Genomic DNA, 26,296 nt, shown 5'->3' with positions numbered 1-26,296 from the left:
ACTTTGGGACCCTCTGTGGCCACTGCACAGACAAACCTTTTCTCTCCCAACACTGCACCCCTGCTACATCCCAACCTACCAGGGTTCATCATTCCCAGCAGGGTTTGCTGCTGTGGGGTCATCACTAGGTTGGCTGGAACCACTGCGCTCCTGAAGTAACACCAGAAATCAAACAAAGCATTCAGGCAAAACAAGGTGACCAGCACAAGCTCTGAAAAAAAAAAGTAATAGAATTACAAGACATGCAGTGGGAGAGACCAAAGTAAATTCAGATAGTGTTTGCATGGGATTCATGTTTCAATGCTGGCTCCTTAGACATTCAAATTCTCTCTGAAGCGGAAATACACAAAACAGAAAGATTCAACTTCATGTTCAGCGTGGTGTTGGTTGCTTTCTGCAGAGGCTGGCCGCAGTGGAAAGAGGACTCTGCCAGCCTTAGGGAAACAGATGGCCTCTGGTTATTGACTCACTCCACTTAGAGTCAGTGACCAGAGACCATCTGTTTGCAAGGAGACATAGAAAGACAGGAAATAGGAATAGGCCAATCGGTCCTTTGAACCTGCTCCACCATTCAACATGAACATGGCTGATGCTCTCTCTCAACGTCATACTCCAGCGCTGCTCTTATTCCCTTTGGCACCTTCAGAATCTAGAAATCTATTTATTTTCTTCAATAATTCAGTGATATGGCCTCCACAGGTTCACCAACCTTCAACTGAAGAAAGTTCTCTTCTCTTCCTAAATGGCTTACACTGTGTCCTGAGACTGGCTCCTGGTCCCAGATCCTCCAGCCAGAGGAATCAAGATCCCTGCATCCAGCCTGCCCAGTCAAAGAATTTTACAACAACAGAGGCAATTCAGCCCATTCTGTCTAGACTAGCTCCTGAAAGAGCAACCCAGCTAGTCCCATTTTCCAGCCCCATTTCTGCAGTCCTCTAAATTTATCACTTTCAAATACGTATCCAGCTCTTTGAAATCTCCAATGGAATCCACCTCCACCACTCCCCCCAGCAGCGCATTCCAAACTTCTATAACTGAGTAAAAAAGTTTCTCCTCCTCTCATTCCTAACTCTCTTGCTGACCATGTTGAAATTGTGACCCTCAGTTACTGACATACCTACTAGCAGAAACTGACTATCCTTCTTTACCCTGTCAGTTAATTCACTGTTGCTTTGGTTCCCACCCCCCTGCTAAATTAGTTTAAATCCTCCTGTGCGACACAAGCAAACTTCCCAGCCAGAATATTTATGCTCTTCCAGTTTAGTTGCAACCTGTCCTTCTTGTACAGGTCCCACCTATCCTGGAGGAGATCTCAATGGTCCAGATAGCAAAAACCCTCCCTCCTACACCTGCTGTTTAGCCATGTGTTGAGCGGTATTATCTTCCTATTTCTAGCTTCACTGGCATATGGCACAGGGAGCAATCCTAAGATTACAACTGTAGAGGTCCTGCTTTTTAACTTTCTACCTAACGCCCTAAACTGCTTCTGCAGGACCTCATCACTTTTCCTACCTATGTTGTTAGCATCAATATGTACAATGACCACATCTGACAATCCTGCATCTCAGGAATCAGTCTTGTGAACCTTTGCTGCACTCCTTGTGGCAAGTATAATCTTCTCTTAGATAAGATGACCAAAACTGCACACAATACTCCACGTGTGGTCCCACCAAAGCCTTGTATAGCTGTAGTAAGACATCCTTGCTCCTGTACTCAAGTCCTCTCGTAATGAAAGCCAACATGCCATTTGCATTCCTAAATGCTGTTGTACCTCCATGCTTGGTTTTTAGTGTCTGTGTATGAGGACATCCCAGGTCCCTTTGTAGGTCAACATTGTCCAATCATTCAAATCATGCTCTGCCATTCTACTTCTCCATCTGAAATAGATAACTTCACTACTGTTGAGGTCTATAAGCAATTCCACTGTTTTCCACCCCTTGTTGCTTCTTTGCTCCATGCAGATTGATTCTACATCTGGATGCTGAGTCAATAATCTCTATTGCACTGACTTCACCCAATCATCATACCCTTGTACACTAATTAATCCACTACCCTTGTACACTAATTAATCCTTGTACGCTAATTAATCCACTTTATTGCAAATGCTCTGTGTATTCAGATATAGTGCCTTTAGACTAGTCTTTTTAACATTTTTACACATGATTCTTTTGTCTTATAGCCCTGTTTGCTGCCAGCCCTCATTTCCTGCTTTCCACTTTTGAGACAGGGGTTAGGACATAAAAAGTCTGCAGAAACTTTTAAAAAGTAAACAAACACTTGAAAAATAAATACTTAAAGGCTGAGGAATGAGATTGTGTGGGCAATTTTTTCCCAGTAAAAAGTCTGACAACACCAGGTTTTAGTCCAACCTATTTATTTGATAATTTTTTCCCTACAGAGATGACATACGTATGATAGACAAAATGGCCTCCTCCTGCGCTAGCTTCTGCAATATGAAAACAAACAACATGCACAAAGGTGAAGCTGAAGGTCAGAACAGGAGCAGACCCAGCCACAACCTGGGGCACTTTTCTCAGATGTCTGAAACATCCCGGAGGGATGGCTGCGAGAGCAGCCTGCCACATGCAAGTAACACCCCATCTGCTCAATCCAAATTACCTGCTATGACCTGCCTGTTTCCCCCCCCAGTGTCACCCAGAGCAGCCACTCTCTCAATTAACTTGTGCAAGATGTCACAAGCAGCAGACAGGATAGTTACTCACCTATGTACCACAGGGGCCAGTAGTTGATGTTGTAGAATTTGCTCAGCAATTTGCCTGTCCTGTAGAATGTTTTTTTTTAAGAATGAGAAATGCATACACCTTCACTTGAAAGTTAAAACAAAAATGCAATCAATTACAAATCAAATATCTGAACTCAGACAGAGGGGACTGTAATATAGTAAAATATCTCAAGACACTTCACAGAAGCATTCACAAATAAAATTTAACAGCAAGCTACACAAAGATATTTAGAAAGTTGACCAAAAGCTTGGTCAAACATGCCGATTTTAAGGAATATCGCAAAGTCATGGCAAGAGGTAGTGAAGCACAGAAGTATGATAATTAGTCATAGAGGTTTACAGCATGGAAACAGGCTCTTTGGTCCAACTTGTCTATGCCATCTTTTTTAACCACTAAGCTAGCCCCAATTGCCTGCATTTGGCCCATGTCCCCCTCTACTTATCTTACCCATGTAACTGTCTAAATGCTTTTTAAAAGACAAAACTAGACCCACCTCCACTACCACCTCTGGCAGCTTGTTCCAGCATTCACCACCGTGTGAGAAAAAATTGCCCCTCTGAACCCTTTTGTATCTTCCCCCTCATTTTGGTAGGAATAATGGTAGGAAGGACTATTACTTACGTGGCGAAAAACTGCAGCAGGCGACGGTGCAGAGGGACCTCGGGGTCCTTGTGCATGAGTCGCAAAAACCCAGCTTGCAGGTGCAGCAGGTGGTCAGGAAGGCAAATGGGATGCTGGCCTTCATAGCGAGGGGGATTGAATATAAAAGTAGGGAGGTCTTGCTGCAGCTGTATAGGGCATTGGTGAGGCCGCAGCTGGAGTACTATGTGCAGTTTTGGGCGCTGCACCTGCACAAAGATATTTTGGCCTTGGAGGGAGTGCAGAGGAGGTTTACTAGGCTGATACCAGAGTTGAGGGGGTTGAGCTATGAGGAGAGGCTGAATAAACTAGGCTTGTACTCGTTAGAGTTTAGAAGAATGAGGGGAGATCTCATTGAGACGTATAAGATGATGAATGGGATGGATAGGATAGAGGTGGAGAGACTCTTCCCGCTCAAAAAAGACAGTAGGACTAGGGGGCACAGCCTCAAGATAAAGGGGGGGCGGTTTAGAACGGAGTTGAGGAGGAACTTCTTCACTCAAAGGGTGGTGAATCTCTGGAATTCTCTGCCCGTTGAAGTGGTGGAGGCTGCCTCGCTAAATATTTTTAAGAAGCGGGTTGATGGGTTTTTGATAAGAGAGGGGATTAAGGGTTATGGGGAGAGGGCGGGAAAGTGGAACTGAGCCACAACAGATGAGCCAAGATCTTATTGAATGGCGGGGCAGGCTCGAAGGGCTAGATGGCCTACTCCAGCTCCTATTTCTTATGTTCTTAAACTTATGCCCTCTAGTTTTAGACTTCCTTATTTTTGGGAAAAGGTGTTGACTATCTAACTGATCTATGTTCCTCGTTATTTTATAGACCTCTATAAGATCACCCCTAAATCTCCTACACGCCAGAGAAAAGAGTCCCAGTTTATCCAGCCTGTCCTTATAACTCAAACCATCAAGTCCCAGTAGCATCCTAGTAAATCTTTTCTACACTTTATTTTAATAATATCCTTTCTAGAACAGGGTTACCAGAACTGCACAAAGTATTCACTTAGAGTACATATTTGAAACTTAGCAAAAGCACAGCCCCATATGGCAGACCAATTATAATTGGTGAAGTCAGGATTAGAGTTTTGCAGGCACATTACAAGAACAGATTTAGTCACAGCTGTTTTGAGAGCTGGCAGTGCACAAATTGGCTGGTGTGTTTCCCCAAGTTACAACAATGGCTTTTGAACTGTAGACATTCAGCTTTAAAGTGCTTTGGCCATCCCATAGTCACAAAAGGCACCAAGGAAAGGCAGTTCTTTCTCACTGGAGGTATTCAAACTTATACTATAATAAAAATAAGATAGAAATCAAGGAAAAACTACTGACATTTCCATATAGATCATCCCAGCGAGCCCAACGTTGAGCAAGCCCCAGACCAGCATCACCTTTCTGGCTTGCGCTTCTTTCCTCATTTGTATGGTGCGGTCGATGAGGGCAGTGCCAGATATCCCATTACCCACTGGGTTCATTTCTGTGGACACAAATCAACAGTCTTACAGTCACTGATTTTCAGTAAAGGATAAACTAGTGAAGTAAAGTTCTCTTCTCAAATAAGCAGCATAATTACACCCAGCAGCATGTAGGAATTAGAAGATTCCCAGTTCCTGAGGACCCGGTACCCCAGAATCAGGCATCACTCACCCCTACCCTTGGAGGTCACAAGCTCATACCCATCCTCCCTCAATTCATTCACTCACTGCTCACTCTTCTTCCTTCCTTCCCATCACTATAATCTTTCTCCCTCCTTGCTCATTCATATAATCGACAGTAAAGGAAGAGGCTATTTGGCCATCAAGCCTGCACCAACAACAATCACACCCAGGTCCGATTCCTATAACCCCATCTATTTACTCTCCTAATCCCCCTGACATTAAGGAACAATACAGCATGGCCAAATCAACCCAACCTGCACGTCTTTGGACTGTGGGAAGAAACCGGAGGAAAACCCGCGAACACGAGGAGAATGTGCAAACTCCACACAGACAGTGACCCAAAACAGGCCTCCCTTACTCATACACACACACTCTCTCATCCCTTCTTCTTTTCCTCTCTTATTTTCACTTTCTCTCGCTCCCTGCATTCACTCACTCTCCACTACTCCTCTCCCAAACGCTTTACCGCCACCGGAAATGCCATGACGTTTCCGCTCTGACGTCAGCCAGAACCTTTTGAACGGAAGCGGAAAACTTAGCACGTGACCTAAAACCCCGCCCCTGGCCCAGCACCCCACCACGTTCCCTCCCCCAGACCCCGCCCCCAGATTCTGCCTGAGACTCCGCTGCTGCCCCAGACCCCGCCTCTTCCCTAGACCCCGCCTCTTCCACAGACTCCGCCTCCTGCCCCAGGCGCCCCGACACCCCGCTCCCTCCTCCGGCTTCAGCCGAGACCCCGCCTCTTTCCCAGGCCCCGCCCCGCCTACTTGCTGCGCCCCGCCACAGATTCCGTCTTCCGTCCCAGACTCCGCCCCCTGTCCGAGGCCCCGCCCTTTTCACCAGGCCCTGCCCCGGGCCCCGCTCCCGCCCGTAGGCCCCGCCTCAGACTCCGCCTCCTGTGCCAAACCCCGCCCCCTGCCCCACCCATTCTGACCCGTTGGCGGGGGTCACACAACACTTGGTTAAAGTGTAATAATCTGGTGCTGTAAAATGTTTTATTGTTTCCCTCCCCCACCCCAGTCCAACGCTGTCATCTCCACCTCAGTGTTCATTCTCCGGCCAGCCCGCTCACTGACAGGAGCAGAGACGGCGAGCCCTGCCCGCCAGCCACTGATTATTCTCACTTCAGTGCAGACAGTAAATCTTGTAGAAAATACTGCTTGGATTGATATTTTAGTATTCCTGATAATAAACGACAAATCCACCATACATCCATTACAGATCATCTATCACTGCAAGGGGTCCACTGCAGACGCCATCTCCCTGGTCCTGCACTCAACCCTGGAACAGCTAGATAACAAGGACATCTATGTGAGACTTCTATTTATCGACTACAGATCAATCTTCAACATCATTATTCTGACAAAACTCATCTCCAAGCTCTGTGGCCTAGGCCTTGGCACCTCCCCCTGCCACTAGATCTTGAACTTCTTAACTCACAGACTACAATCAGTGAAGATGGGCCACAACACCTCCTCCATGATCATTCTCAACACCGGTGCCCTGTAAGGCTGTATCCTCAACCCCTAACTATACTCCTTATACACCTATGACTGTGTGGCCAAATTCCCCTCCAACTTGATCTTCAAATTTGCTGATGACACCACCATAGTTAGTCGGATCTCAAACAATGACGAAACAGAGTACAGAAATGAGATAGAGAATCTGGTGAATTGGTGAACAACAATAATCTCTCCCTCAATGTCAACAAAATGAAGGAGATAGTCATCAACTTCAGGAAATGTAGTGCAGAACATGCCCCCGCATACGCCTGTCCAAATCAATGGGGGTGAAGTAGAAATGGTCAAGAGCTTCAAGTTTTTACGTGTCTAGATCACCAACAACGTGTCCTGGTCCCGCCCCCCCCCCCCCCCCCCACCCGCATGCTGGCGCTATAATTAAGAAAGCCCATCAACATCTCTACTTTCTCAGAAGACTAAGGAAATTTGGCATGTCTGCTATAACTCTCACCAACTTTTACAGTTGCACAGTATAAAGCATCCTTTCTGGTTGTATCACAGCTTGGTATGGCTCCTACTCTGTCCAAGACCGCAAGAAACTACAAAGAATCGTAAATGAAGCTTAGTCCATCACTCACACCAGCCTCCCACCCATTGACACCGTATACACTTCATGCTGCCTCAGAAAAGCAGCCAGCATAATTAAGGACCCCATGCACGCTGGACATACTCTCTTCCACTTTCTTCTGTCAGGAAAAAGATACAAAAGTCTGAGGATAAACACCAATTGACTCAAGAACAGCTTCTTCCCTGTTGCCATCAGACTTTTGAATGGACCTACCTCACAGTAAGTTGATCTTTCTCTACACCCTAACTATGACTGCACTCTCTCCTTTCCTTCTCTATGAATAGTATGCTTTGTCTGTGTAATGCGCAAGAAACAATACTTTTCATTATATACTAATACATTTTGACAACAATAAATCAAATCAAATCAAAGTCAATTTTGGTGAGGCCACAGCTAGAATACTGTGTGCAGCTCAGGTCACTACACTATAGGAAGGATGCAATTGCATTACAAAGGGTGTGGAGGAGATTCACCAGGGTGTTGCCTGGCATGGAACTTTTCAGCTATGAAGAGAGGCTGGGTAGGCTGGAGTTGTTTTCCTTGGAGCAGAGAAAGCTGAAGGAGGTCCTGATTGAGGTGTATAAAATTATGAGGGCTTGTATAGAGTGGATAGGAAGGAACATTTTCCCTGAGCAAAGGGGTCAATAACCAGGGGGCATTGATTTAAGGTAACGAGCGTGAAATTTAGAGGAGATTTGAGGAAAAGCTTTTTCACCCAGTGGCTGGTGGGAATCTGGAACTCATTGTCTGAAACTGTGATAGAGGTGGGAACTTTCAGAGCACTTAAGAAACATTTGGATGAGCACTTGAAACACCATATCATACAAGACTACGGACCAAGTGCTGGATAATGGGATTAGAATAGATAGGTGTGCGATGGCCAATGCAGACATGATGGGCTGAAGGGCCTCATTCTGTGCTGTAAAACTCTATGAGTTGGATTTTACAGCCTTGCTCAACCTGAGACTGGAAAATCCTGCTGAAGGTCAAGGGACCTTCCCATGGTCCGTGCCCCCTGACCACTCTGATTCCCATGGCAGGTAGGGCGGTGGGATTCCAGCATAGAGCTGTAATTTATGTCAGCCTTAAATATATTCAATGATGGCACATCCAAAACCAGGAGGGGGCCTGCCAGCCAGGTCACCAACTCTGCATGAGCGCCAGCTTAGGAATACTGTCCTGAAAGGACAGTTCTCCACCACCCCTGGAGGAGCCCGGAGCCCCCAGGCACCCACTGGGAGGAAGATTGTCTGGTGCATAGCCTTGGGGCTTCCACTGTTTCCTATCAGTTAACCAATCTTCTATCCATGCTAATATATCAACCCCAACTCTCATGAGCCCTGATCTTGTATGTTAACCTTTTGCATGGTACCTTACTGAATATCTTCGGGAAAATTATGTATACAATATCTACTGATACCCCTTTACCTACTGTAATAGTTAAATCCGCAAAAATCTCAACTAAATTTATCAAACAGGAATTCCCTTTCATAAAATCACATTCATTTGTTCCAATTGTACTCTGCTTTTCCAAGTGCATTTTTAGGATTTCCTTGATAATAGATTCCAGCAGTTTCCTGATGGCTGATGTCAGGCGAACCAGCATGCAGATCCCTATTTTCTCTCTCCCTCCTTTCCTGAATAGCAGGAAACAATAGGCAACTTTCAACCTGCTGAGACCATTCCAGAATCCCGGGAATTTTGAAAAATCATAGTGTAATAATCTCACCGAGGCCAGTCTGCTGTCAGTCTTCTTTATCCACATTTACAGTGTGGATAAAGTGCTGCCCAGGAGTTACAGTGTGCAGGTCAAGACCCTGAGTCCTTTGACTGCTGGCCTGCATGGAGCCAGTTGGGTTTAAATTCCCTCTTGCTGTTTCCCTGTTGGGCAAATCTCCACCCGCCAAATAGGGGAGCTCGTATTCTACAAGGGAAAATCTATTGACAATTCCCCTGTGGCCATTATAATATATAGCCAATGCATCCATTATCTCTGTAGCTATCTCTTTTAAGATCCCAGGTTGTAGGCTCTCACACCCAGCAACTTGCTGGATTTTAGTCCCTTGGGTTTCTCCAGTACTTTTTTTCTCAGCTCAGACATTATCACAACCTTGATCCAATGATGGTTAAAAGAATCCAATTAACAGAGGAGAAATGAAATTAACCACCTGAGGGAGATTTAACCACATACAACATCAAGTAGCCCTTCAAAAAAATGAGGTCAATGGAAGTTTAGAAATAAACCCTCAAGTAAGAGAGTTCAAACACGACACTGAGGAAGATGACCACGATTGTCCAAGGTTACACAGAGGAGCATTGTGAACAGGAGAGTGTCCATTCAATAAAACACATTCCTGCCATTCAGTTCAGTCAGAGCTGATCAGTACCTCAACTTCATCTGAGTTTGTTCCATATCCATTTGATACACCCTACTAAAAATATCAATTCACCAAAAACGTACAGCCTTTTGGAGGAAAAGTTCTAAAATGTTAGCCCTTTGCACCAGTCCATTAGATTCTAGTGATTCATCTACATGACCACCTACATTAATCTCATTGTCCGCAGCTCCTAGTGTCTCAAGGCAAGAGAGTCTTGCTGTTTTCCTTGGATCCAAAGTGAATGATCCAACATTGTCCATCTACAACTCTACCTGCTGCAGTTTTGCACATCAGTCTGTCTATGCCCCTTTCATGGCTTCCAAATCATTCAACACTGTTTCCCTTTGTGATTATTTATTAAATTTAATTTAGGGGTTGGGGTGATGACGATGGGAGACAGTGCACAGATGGTTTTGTATGTTGATGTGTTACTGACTCCTTCACATCAGGGAGGATGCAGTGTCAAAACTTCTTACATTTCATAGAATCCCAACAGTGCAGAAAGAGGCCATTCGGCCCATCAAGTCTGCACCAACTGCAATCCCACAGGCCCTATCCCCATAACCCTACTTATTTACCCTGACACTAAGGGGCAATTTAGCATGGCCAAACAACCTAACCTGCACATCTTTGGAGTGTGGGAGGAAACCAGAGCATCTGGAGGAAACCCATGCAGAAACAGAGAGGATGTACAAACTCCACACGGACAGTGACCCAAGCTGGGAATCGAATCGAATCTTGCTGCCAACTATGTAACTTGCCATTTACATAAGAACATAAGCACATAAGAAATAGGAGCAGGAGAAGGCCATCTAGCCCTTTGAGCCTGCCCTGCCATTCAATAAGATCATGGCTGATCTGAAGTAGCTCAGTTCCACTTTCCCGCTTTTTCCCCATAACCCTTAATTCCCTTGTCTGTCAAAAACCTGTCTACCCGTGTCTTAAATATATTTAGCAAGGTAGCCTCCACCACTTCAATGGGCAGAGGATTCCAGAGATTCACCACCCTTTGAGTGAAGAAGTTCCTCCTCAACTCCGTTCTAAACTGCCCCCCACTTATCTTGAGGCTGGGCCCCCTAGTCCTGCTGTCCTTTCTGCTCGGGAAGAATCTCTCTACCTCTACCCAATCCATTCTTTTCATTATCTTATACGTCTCTGTAAGATCCCCCCTCATCCTTCTAAACTCCAACGAGTACAGACCCAGTCTATTTAGTCTCTCTTCATAGTCTAACCCCCTCATCTCCGGTATCAGCCGAGTGATCCTCCTCTGCACTCCCTCCAAGGCCAAAATATCCTTGCACAAGTGCGGCGACCAAAACTGCACACAGTACTCCAGCTGCGGCCTCACCAGTGCCCTGTACAGTTGCAGCAAGACCTCCCTGCTTTTATATTCTATCCCCCTCCCTATAAAGGCCAGCATCCCATTCGCCTTCTTGATCACCTGCTGCACCTGCAGAAAGGGTTTTTGCGACTCCTGCACAGGGACCCCCACGTACCTCTGCACTGTAGCATGCTGCAGCTTTTCGCCCTTTAAATAGTAATCCCTCCTACTATTATTCCTGCCAAAATGGATAACCTCACACTTGCTAACATTGTACTCCATCTGCCAGGTCCTCGCCCACTCACTCAGCCTATCCAGATCCCTCTGCAGACTTTCCATACCCTCTGCACAATTTGCTTTTCCACTCACCTTTGTGTCATCAGCAAATTTCGTCACCCTATGCTCAGCCCCCTCCTCCAGATCATCTATATAAATGGTAAACAGCTGAGGCCCCAGCACCAATCCCTGGGGCACTCCACTAGTCACCAACCGCCAATCAGAATAGCACCCATTGATACCAACTCTCAGCCTCCTATTAGACAACCAATTGTCTATCCACGCTAACACCTTACCCCCAACTCCATGCCCCCTAACCTTCTGAAGCAACCTTTTGTGCGGCACCTTATCAAACACCTGTTGGAACACAAGAATGAAGAAGTGATTTATCAGTTGTGCAGAGCTTTGGTTAGACCCTGTCTGGAGTAACTACATTTACTACACATCAGGAAGGATAAATTAGCTTTGGAGGGAGTGCAGTATGGTGCAAATTCACTAAAATGATACTAGGGCTTTAAAGGAGTTAAATTAACAGGACAGCATAAATTTTGATTTGTCTGTTATTAAGTATAGGAGTTTGTAGGGTGATCTTATCAAAGTGTTTAAAACTAATCTGTCAAGCATTTCCCTCATTCCCCAACAACTGCTTCAGGTGAGATTAGATTAACTCAATTTTGGAGCAAATTTTCCTGTTCTGTCCGCCACGGGAATCGGAGCAGGTGAGGGTGGACCATGGAAAGATCTGTTGACCTTGGATGGAATTCTTCAGGGTGGGCGAGGTGGAAAATCCAGCCCAATAGGGTCGGTACGATGTTACAGTGGTTAACACCGCTGCCTCACAGTGCCAGGGACCCAGGTTCGATTCTCAGCTTGGGTCACTGTCTGTGTGGAGTTTGCACATTCTCCCCGTGTCTGTGTGGGTTTCCTCCGGGTGTTCCGGTTTCCTCCCACACTCCAAAGATGTGCGGGTTAGGTTATTTCGTCACGCTAAGTTGCCCCTTAGTGTCAGGGTAAATAAGTAGGATTAAGGAGATATGGCCTGGGTGGGATTGCGGTTGGTGCAGATTCGATGGGCCAAATGGCCTCCTTCTGCACTGTAGGGATTCTATGATTCTATGATATGTAAGAAGTTTTGACACCGCATCGTCCCTGATATGAAGGAGTCAGTAACATGTCAACTCACAAAACTGCCTGTGCACTGTTCCCTCGTCATCATCCCTAGCCCTAATTTACAAGACTGCCTGTGCACTGTTCCCATGTCATCATCCCTAACCCCAAAAGTAAATTTAATAAATAATCACAAAGGAAAACAGTGTTCAATGATACTGGAAAACCCCAATGCACAGCTTTCCCATTCTTGAATTTGATTGTGCTTTGTGAGCTATGAACAGATAGATATTTTTATTCATGAGTATCAGGAGTTTGCTGGAAAAACAAACAACGTTTTTGATATAAACAGTTTCAATTTGTGTGGGAATTCTTCCACCTTTCTTCAGATTAATGTTGGTCATTAATCTTTGGCCCAAGTCACTGCCTTGACACCTCTCATCCTTTAAATAGGGCCTGACATAATTGTATCTTTCCACAAGACTTCACCATGAGAACGCTTTTGATTTTCGTGGCTCTGCTGGTGGCTACTTGTGCTCAGAGAGGGTTCGAGGGGTGAGTTGCTACCTTGTGGCCAGGTTCCACCAATTTATATTCCAAATCACACGTAAGGGTGTTAGGCCCTTACCTCTTGGTGTGGAATTAGAAAGCTCCCAGGTTCAATCCTTGCCATTTGTTGAATTTGCTGATGCAGAGTGGAGGGGGTGAGACCATTGATCATGATAGCTCTGAGCTTGGAGTTGTGATGGGGAAGGGGAACTCGACCAGGGAACCTCCTTCTAAAAGAGTTTTAAATTTAAGTTTTAAGTTTATTTATTAGTGTCACAAGTCGGCTTACATTAACACTGCAACAAAGTTACTATGAAAATCCCCTAGTCGCCACATTCCTGTTCAGTTACACTGAGGAAGAATTTAGTTTGACCAATGCACCTAACCAGCATGTCTTTCAGACTGGGAGGAAACTGGAGCACCTGGAATGAACGCACGCAGACACAGGGAGAACGTGCAGACTCTGCACATTCAGTCTCCCAAGCTGGGAATCGAACCCAAAGATATATGTTTGCAAAGAGAATTAGGTTCAGCTGGGATGTTTCCTAAAGTAGCCAGCCAACTTTATCTGCCGAGATTCCCATGTTGAGCAACTAGATGAGGAATTGGAATGATACAGGTGCCTCAGAACCTTGAAGAGTACATGGGAAAGAGTGGCTCTCTTGATGGCCAATCACAAGTCTGTAGTGTGCTAACCAGTCCCAGGTCGGGACTAAAGAGCTTGCATCATTCGTTCCAAGAGTAAATGTACTGAGAGCAATCAAGTGTTCTGTTCAACTCCAGACCTGGTTGCTGAGGTTTAAGGAGCAGCACCATTCGTGACTGAACTCGAAAACCCCACGAATCTAAAGCAAATGAAACCTTAAGCTGTGATTAGTATATTGATCTTACACCTTTGACATCTAAGTTCAAATACTGTCCAAACTGAAGGGGGTAGGTCACATCTATCTCTCTTCTCGAGGGGTTGTCTACAAAATGACTGGGAAGTCTTTACTCCAATTCCTCATGGGTGAGGATCAACAAGGCAAATCAGTCCATAAATCTGAATTGACAATCAAGGAAACTGGGTATGGAACATGGAGAATTGTCACCTTGTGGTTGATATGAGTGGTCCTGCATGGTTCTGAGGCATGTGGTCAGGCTGAGTGGAGAGCTGTATAACGATTAGCTGACTATGCTTCATCTGAGTCTATCAAGTTGGGGAAATCAAGGAACTAAATTCCTGGAAGATCAGAAGGAAGAGACCAACTTTGGGCTGTACCAAAGACTGCCAGACATGCTTCCATGGGGTCCCTGAAATACCTACAGGATTAGCAGTTCCATCCATTGGCTTTTCTTAGCATTAGTTTTCACTTTATGAACTTTCTTCTTCAAAAGGCAGCGGAAGTAGTGTCTTTGAATATTTCTGAGACAGAGGCAGATACATTCTCCATTAACAAGAGGGGGTGGGATGGTGAAAGTATAATTGGGGGTAGGCAGGAACATGGATTTTAAGTTACAATCAATTTGGCCATGATCTTACTGATTGGTGGAGCAGGTGGGAGAGTCTACTCCTGTTCCAAATTCGTATGCTTGTAATATGGATGGCAACAGTTTGAAGATTTTCCTGCAAATGTACTGTTTGCCTGATAAAATGTCACTTATTTAATAGTGTCTAGCCTCTACCTGCCTGATTATCTGTTTCTACACCTCTTCCGGTTCATATCTCTTCCCATCAATTGATAATATCTGCTAGACTTCACGCTTGACCTTGAAATGCCATAACATACAAGGCTATGGACAAAGTGCTGAAAAAGGAGGTTTGAATGAATAGTGCTTGATGGCCAGTGCAGACATGATGGGGTGAAGGTCCACTTTTTATGCTGTAAAACTCTATGACTGCAGAATTATCTTTCATCTGAGTAAATCTGAAGTTTAAACCTGTTCTTTTGATTTTTTTCCAATGGGGGTGAAGCTACAGTTTACACTTAAAAATTGATTGTGGGATTTATAACTCATCCCTAGTATTAATTTTACACTAAACCTGCCTTCCACAATAAAGACTCTCATAAGGAAAGACTTGGCAACCAGACCTTACAGGAGCCAGGAGGGATGGAGGGGAGATACAAATAATTACTAAAATATATTTGTTCATTTTTGTTGTTTCCAGAAGTTGTGGTACATTCTGCAGATCAAAATGATTCCTGAAGTTCTTTCATAACTTCACAAAATATCGTTTAACATCTCTTCTCTCATGAGGTGTCTATGTTGTGTTGGCTTGGGGCAAACTCTTACCTCTGAAGGTTGTGGGTCAAAGTCTCACTTCAGAAACTGAAGCACAATTTCTAGGCTGACACTGAGGGCGTGCTGAACTGTCAGAGATGCTATCTTGATGTTAATCCAAAGCCCTGATTGCCCTCATAGATGAAGGAAAAAAAAGAGCACTACTGGATGAAGAATGGGGGGGTGGGGTTATTGCCCCATTGTTTTGAGCCAATCTTCATCCTTCAGCCAACATTATTGTAACAAATTATCTGGTCATTTACCTCATTGCTGTTTGTGGAACTTTGTTGTTCAAATTGACTGTGGTTTGTTGCATTTCAACGATGATTATACCTTTAAGTATATTGCTTATGGGACATGCTGAGATCAGGAAAGGGTGTTATAGAACATAGAACACTACAGCACAAACAGGCCTTTTGGCCCACAAGTTGCACCGATCATATCCCTACCTACCAGGCCTATCTATAATCCTCAATCCCATTAAATCCCATATACTCATCCAGAAGTCTCTTAAAAGACCCCAAAGAGTTCACCTCCACCATCACTGACAGCAGCCGATTCCACTCACCCACCACCCTCTGAGTGAAAAATTTACCCCTGACATCTCCTCTGTACTTGCTCCCCAGCACCTTAAACCTGTGTCCTCTCGTAGCAACCATTTCAACCCTGGGAGATAGCCTCTGAGAATCCACCCGATCTATACCTCTCGACATGTTATAAACCTCTATAAGGTCACTTCTCATCCTTCCTCTATCTAGGGAGAAAAGACCGAGCTCCCTCAACCTATCCTCATAAGGCATGCCACCCAATCCAGGCAACATCCTTGTAAATCTCCTCTGCACCCTTTCAATAGCTTCCACATCCTTCTTGTAATGAATATGCAAGTTTTTCCTTTCTTAATAATTAATCAAAAACCCAAAAATGAAATACTGGAACTGATACTTGGCTTCTTTGCTTCTTTGGCTTCTTTGCAGGGATCAGGTCTTGCGCATTACAGCCAGAGATGAAGAACAGGTGAGCCTGGTGATGTCCTTGGAGGAACAGGAGCATCTCCAGGTGAGTCAGAGAGTAAAACTGCATCTCTCACCATAAGGTACAGAGGGAGCTACAAACACATGGGAACTCTTCCATCAGTGGACACTGACAAAGTTGGGCCAATGTCTGCTTCAGCACTGTAATGTCAGAGTGTAAATTTGTCCTGTCCTTTAAGATTCCATTCAAACTGGGCACATCCAGGCTTTGTAGCTACTTATTAACTGCTGGGACCAGAAAGCAGTTCTAAGCAGTTGTAAAGGTCACACTTTAAATTAATAAATGACTTTCTCTCCCTTCTTTTTAATATTTATTTTTCCTATGTAGTGAAACAACAATAACATATATTTATATAGCACCTTTAATGTGATGAAATATCCTAGGGCTCCATGGGTGCATTATTAAATAAAGTGTGACCCTGAGCCAAATAAGGACCTATTCAGTCAAATGATCAAAAGCTTGATGAAAGAAGTCAATTTTAAGGAGGGTCTTATCGAAGGAAAGCAAGGTGGAGATACAGGGAAGTGTAGGGAGGGAATTCCAGGGCTTAGGCCTAGACAACTGAAGACAACGGTGGAGCGAAAAAGGTCAGCATTAGATGAGTTCAGATACTCAGTGGATTGTGGGGCTAGAGGTGATTATAGAGATAGAGCAGATAAGGGATGTGAAAACAAGCTGTAAGATGGATATGATCAGTAACTGATCAATTTTCCTTCTTCTTGTATTTTCTGTCACTGAAGTAGAATAAAGCTGGGTTCAAAGAACAAAGAACAGTACAGCACAGGAACAGGCCCTTTGGCCCATCAAGTCTGTGCTGACACAGATGCCACTCTAATCGAATATTTTCATGCCTTTGCGTGGTCCATATCCGTCTATTTCCTACCCATTCATGTATCTATCCAGATGCCTCTTGAATGCTGTTACAGAATCTCCTTACACCACCTCCTCTGGCAGCGTATTCCAGGCATTAACCACCCTCTGTGTGAAAATGCTTTACAATGTGAAAACTTCGACAGTAAATTCAGCTTATCGTTGGGAGCTGGCCAACGTATTGCACAGTAAGAAGTCTCACAACACCAGGTTAAAGTCCAACAGGTTTATTTGATAGTAAATGCCACAAGCTTTTGGAACGCTGTTCCTTCGTCAGGTGAGTGGAGAGTTTAACCTGCTGTTGTGAGACTTCTTACTGTGTTTACCCCAGTCCAACGCCAGCATCTCCACATCACAATACAATACATACAATGATCAGCAACATAGTGAGGGAACAACTGGTTTTGAGGAAACTTCCTGTTTCTAATGAAAACACCAGTTGTTGTGTTTTGCTGTCCACTAGTCAATGGGAAATGCAGCCTATATTGTATAATGTACTGCAAAATATATTCTAGATATTAAACATGATTGCCTTCTCCCTCTCTCTCCAGCTTGATATATGGCGCAGTCCGGTAAGGTCTGATCTCATTATTGATGTCCATGTTCCACAGAACAGTCTTCAGTCTTTCAAAGTCTTTCTGGAGCACAATAATATTCAGTACTCAGTGATGATTGAAGATCTGCAGGTATGACACTAACCTAAGCCAGGCAAAGGGGCTACAATGGGGCTCAGCATCTTGGGTTGGAGAGGGAGATATTTGGCCAGGTTCCCTATTCTTAATTTTATTGTAGTGGTCTCTGCTGGACATGTCTGTGAGTGGGGTGTGTAGGAACCTGTGCAAATTGCCACGTGTATGGGCTGCATGTGAGAGCCTATGTATGAGTAGAGGTATATATAAGTGTATGTGACCATGTGTGTGAGCTTATGCCAGCCGGGGAATGCATAGGGTTGTGCGTGCTTGTGGGGATATGTATATGTGAATAGGGGTGGGCATTGGAAGTATGTGGGGTATGTGAACAGATTTGTGTTTATTTGTATGTGTATGAAAAAGTTACATAGTGGTGTGCACATGTGTGGGGAATGTGTTTTGATGTGTATGAGGGGTTATGTAAGTGTATGTGAGTAGGGTTGTGTGTTTGGTGGTATCTGGGGCACTTGTGTATGTCAGCAGTGTGTGTACATGTCTGTGTAGGATGTGCATGGTGGAATGTATAAGTGCATGAGAATAGGGTTTGGGGTACATGGGGTATGTACATATGCGAACAGTGGTATGTAGGGGGCGGGTATGTCTGGGACTATGTATGAAGAGTCATATGCGAAAAAAATTAGTTGAGAACATTGGTTTGTGACGCTTTGGAAAACCTGTTGAGGGGAGATGAAGAGAGGAATAAAATGGAAGAGAAATAAAATGGAAGAGAAAGTGGCTATTAATGATACTGTTCTTCCCAGCCAACATCACTAAAACAGATGAACTGGTCCTTTCGCACATTGCTGGTTGCGGGATCTTGTTCCATGCTGACTGACTGCTGTAGTCCTCTGCATTACCAGAGAGACAGCACCTGAAAAGTATTTGTGTGAAACATGGTGAGTTGTGCTGAGACTTTGTATAAAACCATCTCTTACCTTTAGGTGATGATTGACAATGAAAAAGCTGAATTGGAGCCAACAACCATGATGGAACGTACCACCTCCTCCTTCAACTACGACAAATACCACACACTGGATGAGGTACGCACTCAGGGGGCTTTACTGAGAAAATGTCGCATCACATTTGTCCGCTGAGGGGATGGTGAGGATGGGTCACTCCCACCTGAGTGGATATTGCATTGACACCAGCTCCCAGTGCTCTTGGTCACTGTGTGAAGGCTTTGCAGATACAGTCAATGAAAGCATGAGGGAGGGTTGGTCAGGGATAAGGAGAAAGAAATAACACTGGACCCTTAGGCTCCTTCCAGACACAAACCTTTCACTCACTTCTCTCCACAGGAATACTTGCTGCAACATTCCAGACAACCCATCCAACCGCAATCTCATTACACATCTCCAACTACTTACTTTAGTTATTATGAAAGATCTGAATAGTCAATTACTAGTTAGCTTGGTGTAGTGAGTATGACCAGAACTAGCTAGAGTGGTGAGTGTATATAACCATTGCTGAAGTATTTTCAATCGCCATCTTCTTTTTGTGTGTTGCTTCCTCTCTTACCCTCTTCACAGAAATGTTTGTCAGCAATGTTTTGATTTATCTTTAACCCTTACTCCAGATCTACAGTTGGATGGACAGTCTTGCTACTGAGTTTCCAGGACTGGTAGAGAAGCTACAGATTGGAACGTCGTTTGAAGGCCGCCCACTCTATGTGTTAAAGGTATAGAAATGATCATAATTAAGGACTAATTATTCACTGGGTTCTTCACATCCAACCAGGAGTGAGGAATTGAAAGTTGAATCTTTCTCCTGGCTGTTTTTCTTTCTCCTGGGCAGTTCCAAGCCAGCCAGGGGGCTTGGGCCCAGCTGCCATGTGGAGCCCAGCACTGCCTTGAACATCATCTCCACCCTCTGTTCCAAGACCCAGTTCAACCAGCAGAGATCCCAGGGCCTGAAACAAGCTTTGTTCAGTTCTCACAGAAACAAGAAGAATCTTCTCCCATTGATAGGATTGAATTCAGCACCAACACAGACAAAACAATTTGAGTGGGTCAGTCAGGGACTCTAGGCTTGCCAAATCTGAGCAAATTCCTGGAGAATTTACCACCATCTTCTGTTAATCCTTCACCAATCCTTTGCCACACTGGGAATCTGCTGGATGTGTTTCCATGAGGACTAATTTTCCTCATTAGCATTTGGGGTAAAAACTATTGCTTGGGTGCAGTTTGTGGAAACGTGACCAGAGCCTACCCCTGGTATTGGGTCCATTTGAGGGAACAGTTGGAAAATCAGGTGGATTGTAATTTGTGCTGTGCTCTGTTTCCTCTCTGCTTCCCCAAAATGATGCTTTCAGCCTCCCAAGTTCAATGGAGGGAAATCTGCCCCACCTTGGAACAGGGCCGTGTTCCTCCTTGTAACCATATCCCGTTCACTTTGACAGTTCAGCACTGGTGGAACAGGACGCCCAGCGATCTGGATTGACAGTGGGATCCATGCCCGCGAGTGGGTCTCTCCTGCCAGCGCAATCTGGATGGCGAAGAAGGTAAACAAACACATTGAGGTGTTGGACGTGGTTAACACCCAACCATAAATCAAACTGAACCAGGTCTGGGGTCCATTCCAGCTCTGTGCTCAGTTAGCTGACCGCAGTACTTGGAGGCGGGTTGGGGAGAGGTGGAAGGAAAGGCAGGGTTGGCCTCAGGACCCTTGGCAGGGAGGTAGTACAGTTGGCCTCAGCACCCTATGGTTTGAAGGTGGATAGAATTGAGTCTTTATATGACAGATGACAATTGATTGCCCCTGTGGCAGGGTAGCTGTTTCCCCTGCTCTGTTTCTTGTTCCGTCACACTCTCTGTCTCTCCTTATCTGTTTTTTCCCATCTCATTTTCCTTCTCTTCACTTTACTCTTTCTCACTCTACCTCTTTATTTGTTCCTTGTACTGTCTCACTCTCTTTCATCTTACTCTCTATTTGACTCCCTATATTTGTGATCTGTTCAATCTACCCTTTAACTCATTCAGTCAGTTTCTCTCTATAGGTTTCTCTTACTTTGGTTTTTCTTCTCTCACTAGCTTTTATTTCTCTATGTTTCCCTCACTGCCAAGATACAGGGTACTTGAGCATTTGACGCTGTGCTGGATGGCAGTGTGTGTTTCGGGTGGGGGGGAGGTTGGTACTGAGATTTGTCCACCTGGGTTTGATCCTTGAGTGATGTGTGGCTGCTCACATCTGTCGAACTTTAATCCAGTCCCGAGTAACACTGAGGAAAAGAGCAGGGATTAAACACCATTCGTTACATCACAAAATCTCTCTTCCAGATTGTCACTGACTATGGCCAGGAACCCTTCATCACGGCACTACTGAGGAAGATAGACATCTTCATGGAGATTGTGGTGAACCCAGATGGCTATGTTTACACCCACACTAAGGTCAGTACCTCCAGGGCTTCCAGTTTGATCGAGACACTCTGACATCTCCAAATCTTTGGATTGAGCTCTATCAATAATCACTACAGACATATATCAGCTTCCTTTGATCCCCAGTGTAAAGGAAACTATCTCTTATGACTGAGGAATATCTTGTACTGTCAGTGATGTACACAAACTGACAGTTCAGTAAATGCAGGATGATCCGACCACTCATCACACTACTGTTTGTGAGAGTGTGCTATGCATTTCCCTTAGCCACATTCAAAGGAAGTACTTAATTGGTTGTAAATGCTTTGGGAAACCCTGAGATCATGCCACAGAAATGCAGTTTCCTTCTCTTTCTCCTGACCTCATGAAGGTGTTGCAATGCTTGTGCCCTGTGCTCATGAGGACAGTATAACAACAACTTACATTTTTATAGCATTTTTAATATCATAATATCTCCCAAATGCTTTATAGGAACACTATAAAACAAAATATGACACTGATGATGAAGGAGGTATTAGGTCAGATGAGTAAAAGCCTGGTCAAAGGTCCTAAAGGAAGAAAGAGAGGTGGTGATGTTTAGGGAAAGTATTCCAGAACTTGGGGCCTTGGCAGTTAATGTGGAGCCACTAAAGTCAGGGATGCTCAAGAGGCGAGAATTAGAGGAAGGCAGATATTTCAGAAGGTTGAAGAGCTGAAGGGTTTGGTTCAATGCTGATGTTCTGATCATATGACCTTCTTCTAGAACCGAATGTGGCGTAAGACCAGATCCACCGCCCCTGGAAGGAAATGTGTTGGGGTTGATGCCAACAGGAACTTTGACGCTGGGTTTGGAGGTGTGTGAGATTTTTTTCTTCCTCCTTTAGCTTCATAGGAATATATTACCCTCGAGGCTGGGCCTCAACCAGATCATTAGGTAGTGATGCCAGAGAGCTATTTAACTACTGTAGACATCATTGCTGTGTCTAGTCTTGCTCTCACCCGACATCTACATGCAGACCCTGCACAAAGGTAGGCTGAGGGAGTTGTGGTTCTCACTGGATAAACCACCATAAGATTTCATCTTCCCAGGAGAACAGACTGAGAGGTTAGCTGAAGACAAGTGGATTCCAAAATGTCACATCAAGACTGTGCCTGGAAGTGAGAAAGCCTGGACTTCAGGTGTGGTGATGATCAGTCTTGGTTATGATGCCCCTGTGGTTGAATAGCTGTTCATTGCAAGAAGGTGGTGGCAACCAGTGCTTGGGAATTAGCAGCAGAGGTGGAAGATGTGATGAGAGCAATATAGAGGAAGTAAGGGCTTTGTGTAAAGATTAATGCCAGCTGCTGTCCATGTGACAGGTCCTGGAACCAGTAATAATCCATGCATGTCGACGTACCATGGGCCCTATCCCAACTCTGAACCTGAGGTGGCGGCCATTGTCAACTTTGTGCAGAGTCACGGAAATATCAAGAGCTTCATCACCATTCACAGTTACTCACAGCTGCTCATGTTCCCTTTTGGGTACAAGTGTGTGCCCCCTGCTGATTACAAGGAACTGGTAGGTCAAACCTTCTTTACATTCTTCATTGTCCATTTTCCCACAATCTCTCCCATCCCCACACGTTTTCCTCCATCTCCCATGATTATTCCCTCATTTCTTGAGCAGGTCTGACCCCTCGACAGTGGGAGGGGATTGATTCACTGAGGGTGAGTCACCTCCATTAACTCCTCCAAATGGTCAATCTACCCAACATTACCAGCAGGCCAGGTGCTGTCCTGCTCCCTGGCCTTCCCCCTCCATGAAGAATTCCTGATGAACATCAGGGAAGGGGGCCTTTACTGATATTAATTTCCCCAGTCCAGAGTCATGCCACTGAGTTTAAAGTCTCTGTGTGCAATCCTGCTTGTGGCCAGTTGGCACAACACTAACCAAAAATTGACCTGTTCCATTCAGTTTACAGTTAGTCATGATCTTAACCTGCTGAGTTCATGGGGGTGGGGTGAAGCAACTTGTATTAGCTTAGGTCTGACAACATGAGTGAGGAGAGAAAAAAAACTTAATATTTCCATCCATTTGACTCTTCTTCAGAGCTCATACACATTTAAAATGTTAATTCTGGATCCTACTTTACCATTTTGATTCTAAGTGCTGGGCGAACTTGAAACTGGGAGTATTTCAGATCCGACTTTTAGAGCCATTCTCTGGTGCTCTGATACGCACTCTGCCTGAAAAGTATCAGCAATTCTGAATTGCGCTGCACAAGCCTGTGGGCGGGGCTTAATGCACCTGAAACCCTGCAATTCCGATCAGCGCCTTCAACTGCGCATGTGCAGAAAAAAATGATAGAATGCAGCTCCCTTGCCACATTGCTCCCAGGTTTGGATAATGTCTCCCCCAGTCCCCATAGACATTGCCCCACCCCCACAACATTATGATCCCCTTAATCTCCCGCCACCCAGACCGATCACGGGCCACTCGCCCTCTCCCACTGATTGATCTCCCCCCCACTTCCCCCTCATTAATCTCAGGCAGAGTGGCAGTGGACTCCCCTTTCCCCCCCACTGATCTTAAACAGTGAGCCAGATGCGTGGCACTTACCTCATCATTAACTGGGGCACCCGAATCAGATTTTTGTTGAGCATGTCTGTTTCGCACTGAATCTGGATGGGCAAACATGGTGGTAAAGGGGGGAATGCCAGTACGGTTGGGCGTGCAGCCCATTAAGTCAATTTAAATGCATGCACGATTGTGGCCATTTTCAGGCCTTGGTAAAGGGGGAATTGGCGCAGAAGGGGGCGTGGATCACGCTACTCACCACACGCCCGACTTTACCAAGTTTTCAAGCCCAAAAACAGGCACAAATTTGAAGATAAAATCGGGTCCTCTGTTTCTCTTTCCACAAGTGCTGCCAGACCTGCTGGGTCTTTCCATTTTCTGTTCTTCTTTCAGATTTAGTTTAATCAATTTTCAATGCATCCTCTTTAATGGCAGTGAAAAATTCATTTCAGTTGCAAAATTATTGAAGTATCTTTTTCTCATTCAACTGGTGGCTTTGGCTCATTTGGTAGCTCTCCTGTCTTTGAGTTAGGTTGTGGGTTCAAGTCTTAATCCAGAGGCAACATAATCCAGACTGATAGCTGGGATATGGATGTCACTGGCTGGGCCAATATTTATTGAGGGCACTTAAGAGTCATAACATAGTTCCTTCCCTGAAGGGCATTAGTGAACAAGCCTGGCTTTTGCAACAATGGTTTCAATAGACATTTAATTCCAGATTTTTAGCATCTGGCGAATTTGAACCCAAGTCCCCAGAGCATTACTTGGATTAGTACTCTGGTGAAAATACCACTACACCACTGCCTGCCCTGTCAGAGAGATGCTATGCTTCAGCTGAGAAGCTGCGTTGCTTTTCAGGCGAAGGTAAAATACCCTCTGGTGCTTTTTAAAGGACAGTGAAAGGGTTCTTTTGGTTATTACAACCTACACTAACAGTGACTGCCCTTCAATAACTGTAAAGTGCTTTGGGACGCCCCACAACCATGAAAGGTGCCAAGCAAATTCAATTCTTTATTTTCACATTTGCCCTTTTCTCCCTTATACTTTAGGGACTACTTATACACAACCCAGCCCCAAGATATTAAATGACTAGGTAGCTCCCATAATACAGTGGGTCATGGAGGAGTTTAGGTAGCACAGTGGTTACGTCATTGAACTAGTATCAGAATAGAATAAATCTGGAACTAAATAAAAAGCTAGTGAGGTGACCATAAAACTACCAGATTGTTGTCAAAATCCATCTGGCTCACTAATATCCTTCAGGAAAGGAAATCCGCTGGCCAAATATGACTTCAGGTCCATAGCAATGTGGTAACTGCATTCTGAAATGGCCTAGCAAGCCTCCATTGTAATAGGGATGGGCAATAAATGCTGGCCTTGCCAGTGACACTCACACCCTGCGAATGATCAATAATAAAAAATACTTCCCAATACATAGGGGACAGATCATAGCAAGAGACTGATGGTTGGGTAGATCCCATAATACAGGGCTAAGTGATCTTTTCCAATTCTGCTCTTTATTTTCTAGATTGGTGACCCAGACTGGATTACAGCAAGTAAATAAATGAGATTGGTAAAGTGATTCTGTTTTCTCCCTGCAGGAGATGCTTGCTAAATCTGCTGTCAGCTCTTTAACCTCACTGTATGGAACACGGTATAAGATTGGGTCTATCTGTGAAGCAATCTGTAAGTACAGCAACTATGCAAGTAACAATCATGTAGATCATAGAATCACAAATCATAGAATCCCTACAGTGTAAAAGGAGGCCATTTGGCCCATCAAACCAGCACCGCCAATGATCCCACCCAGGACATATCCCCATAACTCCATGTATTTACCCTGCTAATCCCCCTGACGCTAGGGGTCAATTTAGCATTGCCAATCAACCTAACCTGCACATCTTTGAAGATGGGGAAACAAAGCTTTCTTTCTGGGTCATCCTTGGCTGAATCTAGAGCACTCTTTGCCCGCAGTTCAGAAGGTCGTGGATCCAAGTCCCAGGGAACCGAGCAGATAGATCAGACTGATCCTTCATTGCAGTACTGAAGGAGTGCTGCAGTGTCGGAAGATGAGACTCCGCATGCTTGATCAATTGTACAATAAAAGATTTAACTACACTACCTTCGAGAAGTGTTCATCCTGCTGTCCTAACCAATATTTATCCCTCAACCAACAATGCCAATCATTCATCCCTGCTGCTTGTGGGAGCTAGCCATTGACTAATTGGCTGCCTCATCTATATTACAACAGTGACTACACTTCAGAAATAATTGATTTGGCTGTAAAATGCTTTGGGATGTTCTGAGGTTGCAAAAGGTGCTATATAAATGCAAATCCTTTTTTTGAGTGAGGAAATACATGGGCTATGAAGACAAAACACTCTTAAGGTGGAATTGTTTCTCCTTTTCTGTTTCAGACCAGGCCAGCGGAGGCAGCATTGACTGGACATATGACCAGGGCATCAAGTACTCCTTTGCCTTTGAGCTCCGTGACACCGGTCGTTATGGTTTCATGCTACCAGCCAGGCAGATTCTCCCAACTGCTCAAGAGACTTGGCTGGCAATGAAGACAATCATGGAGTATGTTAGCAACCGCTCATGACCTTATTGCCAACTGGAACAACACAGAGCTCAAGCTATGGCTAACCTTGTCCTTTGACGATCATTCATTATGTCAAATTTGCTTGTGACAGTTCCCATCAAACTGCTTCTATTTTATTTGTATTTCTATCAATGGAGCGTCATATAACTGAATAAGCAACACCACCGCCCTACC

The 26,296-nt window shown here is 44.7% G+C and overlaps 2 protein-coding genes across 2 annotated transcripts in view; one reads left to right on the top strand and one right to left on the bottom strand.

Moving 5' to 3' along the window:
- Window positions 1-4,854, bottom strand: part of tmem209 (transmembrane protein 209) — a 29,080-nt gene extending 24,226 nt beyond the window's left edge. The window contains exons 1-3 of the mRNA XM_080207623.1: window positions 4,712-4,854; window positions 2,724-2,782; window positions 80-211 (exon numbers count right to left, since the gene is read on the bottom strand). Coding sequence (XP_080063749.1) covers window positions 80-211; window positions 2,724-2,782; window positions 4,712-4,854 — 334 coding nt within the window. The remainder of the gene's footprint in view (window positions 1-79; window positions 212-2,723; window positions 2,783-4,711) is intronic.
- A 7,843-nt stretch (window positions 4,855-12,697) lies between these two features.
- On the top strand, window positions 12,698-26,296 carry LOC145355651 (carboxypeptidase A1-like). Its single transcript, XM_080207896.1, has 11 exons — window positions 12,698-12,762; window positions 15,993-16,074; window positions 17,472-17,606; window positions 18,551-18,649; window positions 19,186-19,287; window positions 20,008-20,109; window positions 20,885-20,995; window positions 21,726-21,816; window positions 22,322-22,521; window positions 25,122-25,206; window positions 25,938-26,296. The coding sequence occupies exons 1-11, from the start codon at window positions 12,698-12,700 to the stop codon at window positions 26,120-26,122; spliced, it is 1,257 nt and encodes a 418-aa protein (XP_080064022.1). The 3' UTR covers window positions 26,123-26,296.

The sequence above is a fragment of the Carcharhinus amblyrhynchos genome, chromosome 19, assembly GCF_965287045.1.
Source record: "Carcharhinus amblyrhynchos chromosome 19, sCarAmb.v2.hapA, whole genome shotgun sequence".
Lineage (NCBI taxonomy): Eukaryota > Metazoa > Chordata > Chondrichthyes > Carcharhiniformes > Carcharhinidae > Carcharhinus > Carcharhinus amblyrhynchos.
Note: the sequence above shows the minus strand (reverse complement) of the source record. Positions and strands in the feature narration are given on the sequence as shown.

What these genes read in the sequence shown, in the direction of transcription:
- LOC145355651 (XM_080207896.1), top strand. Translation starts at nt 12,698, where the DNA reads ATGAGAACGCTTTTGATTTTCGTGGCTCTGCTGGTGGCTACTTGTGCT. An exon ending in AGGAACAGGAGCATCTCCAG is followed by an intron (nt 16,075 to 17,471) that starts GTGAGTCAGAGA and finishes CTCTCTCTCCAG; the next exon opens with CTTGATATATGGCGCAGTCC. An exon ending in CTGCTGATTACAAGGAACTG is followed by an intron (nt 22,522 to 25,121) that starts GTAGGTCAAACC and finishes TTCTCCCTGCAG; the next exon opens with GAGATGCTTGCTAAATCTGC.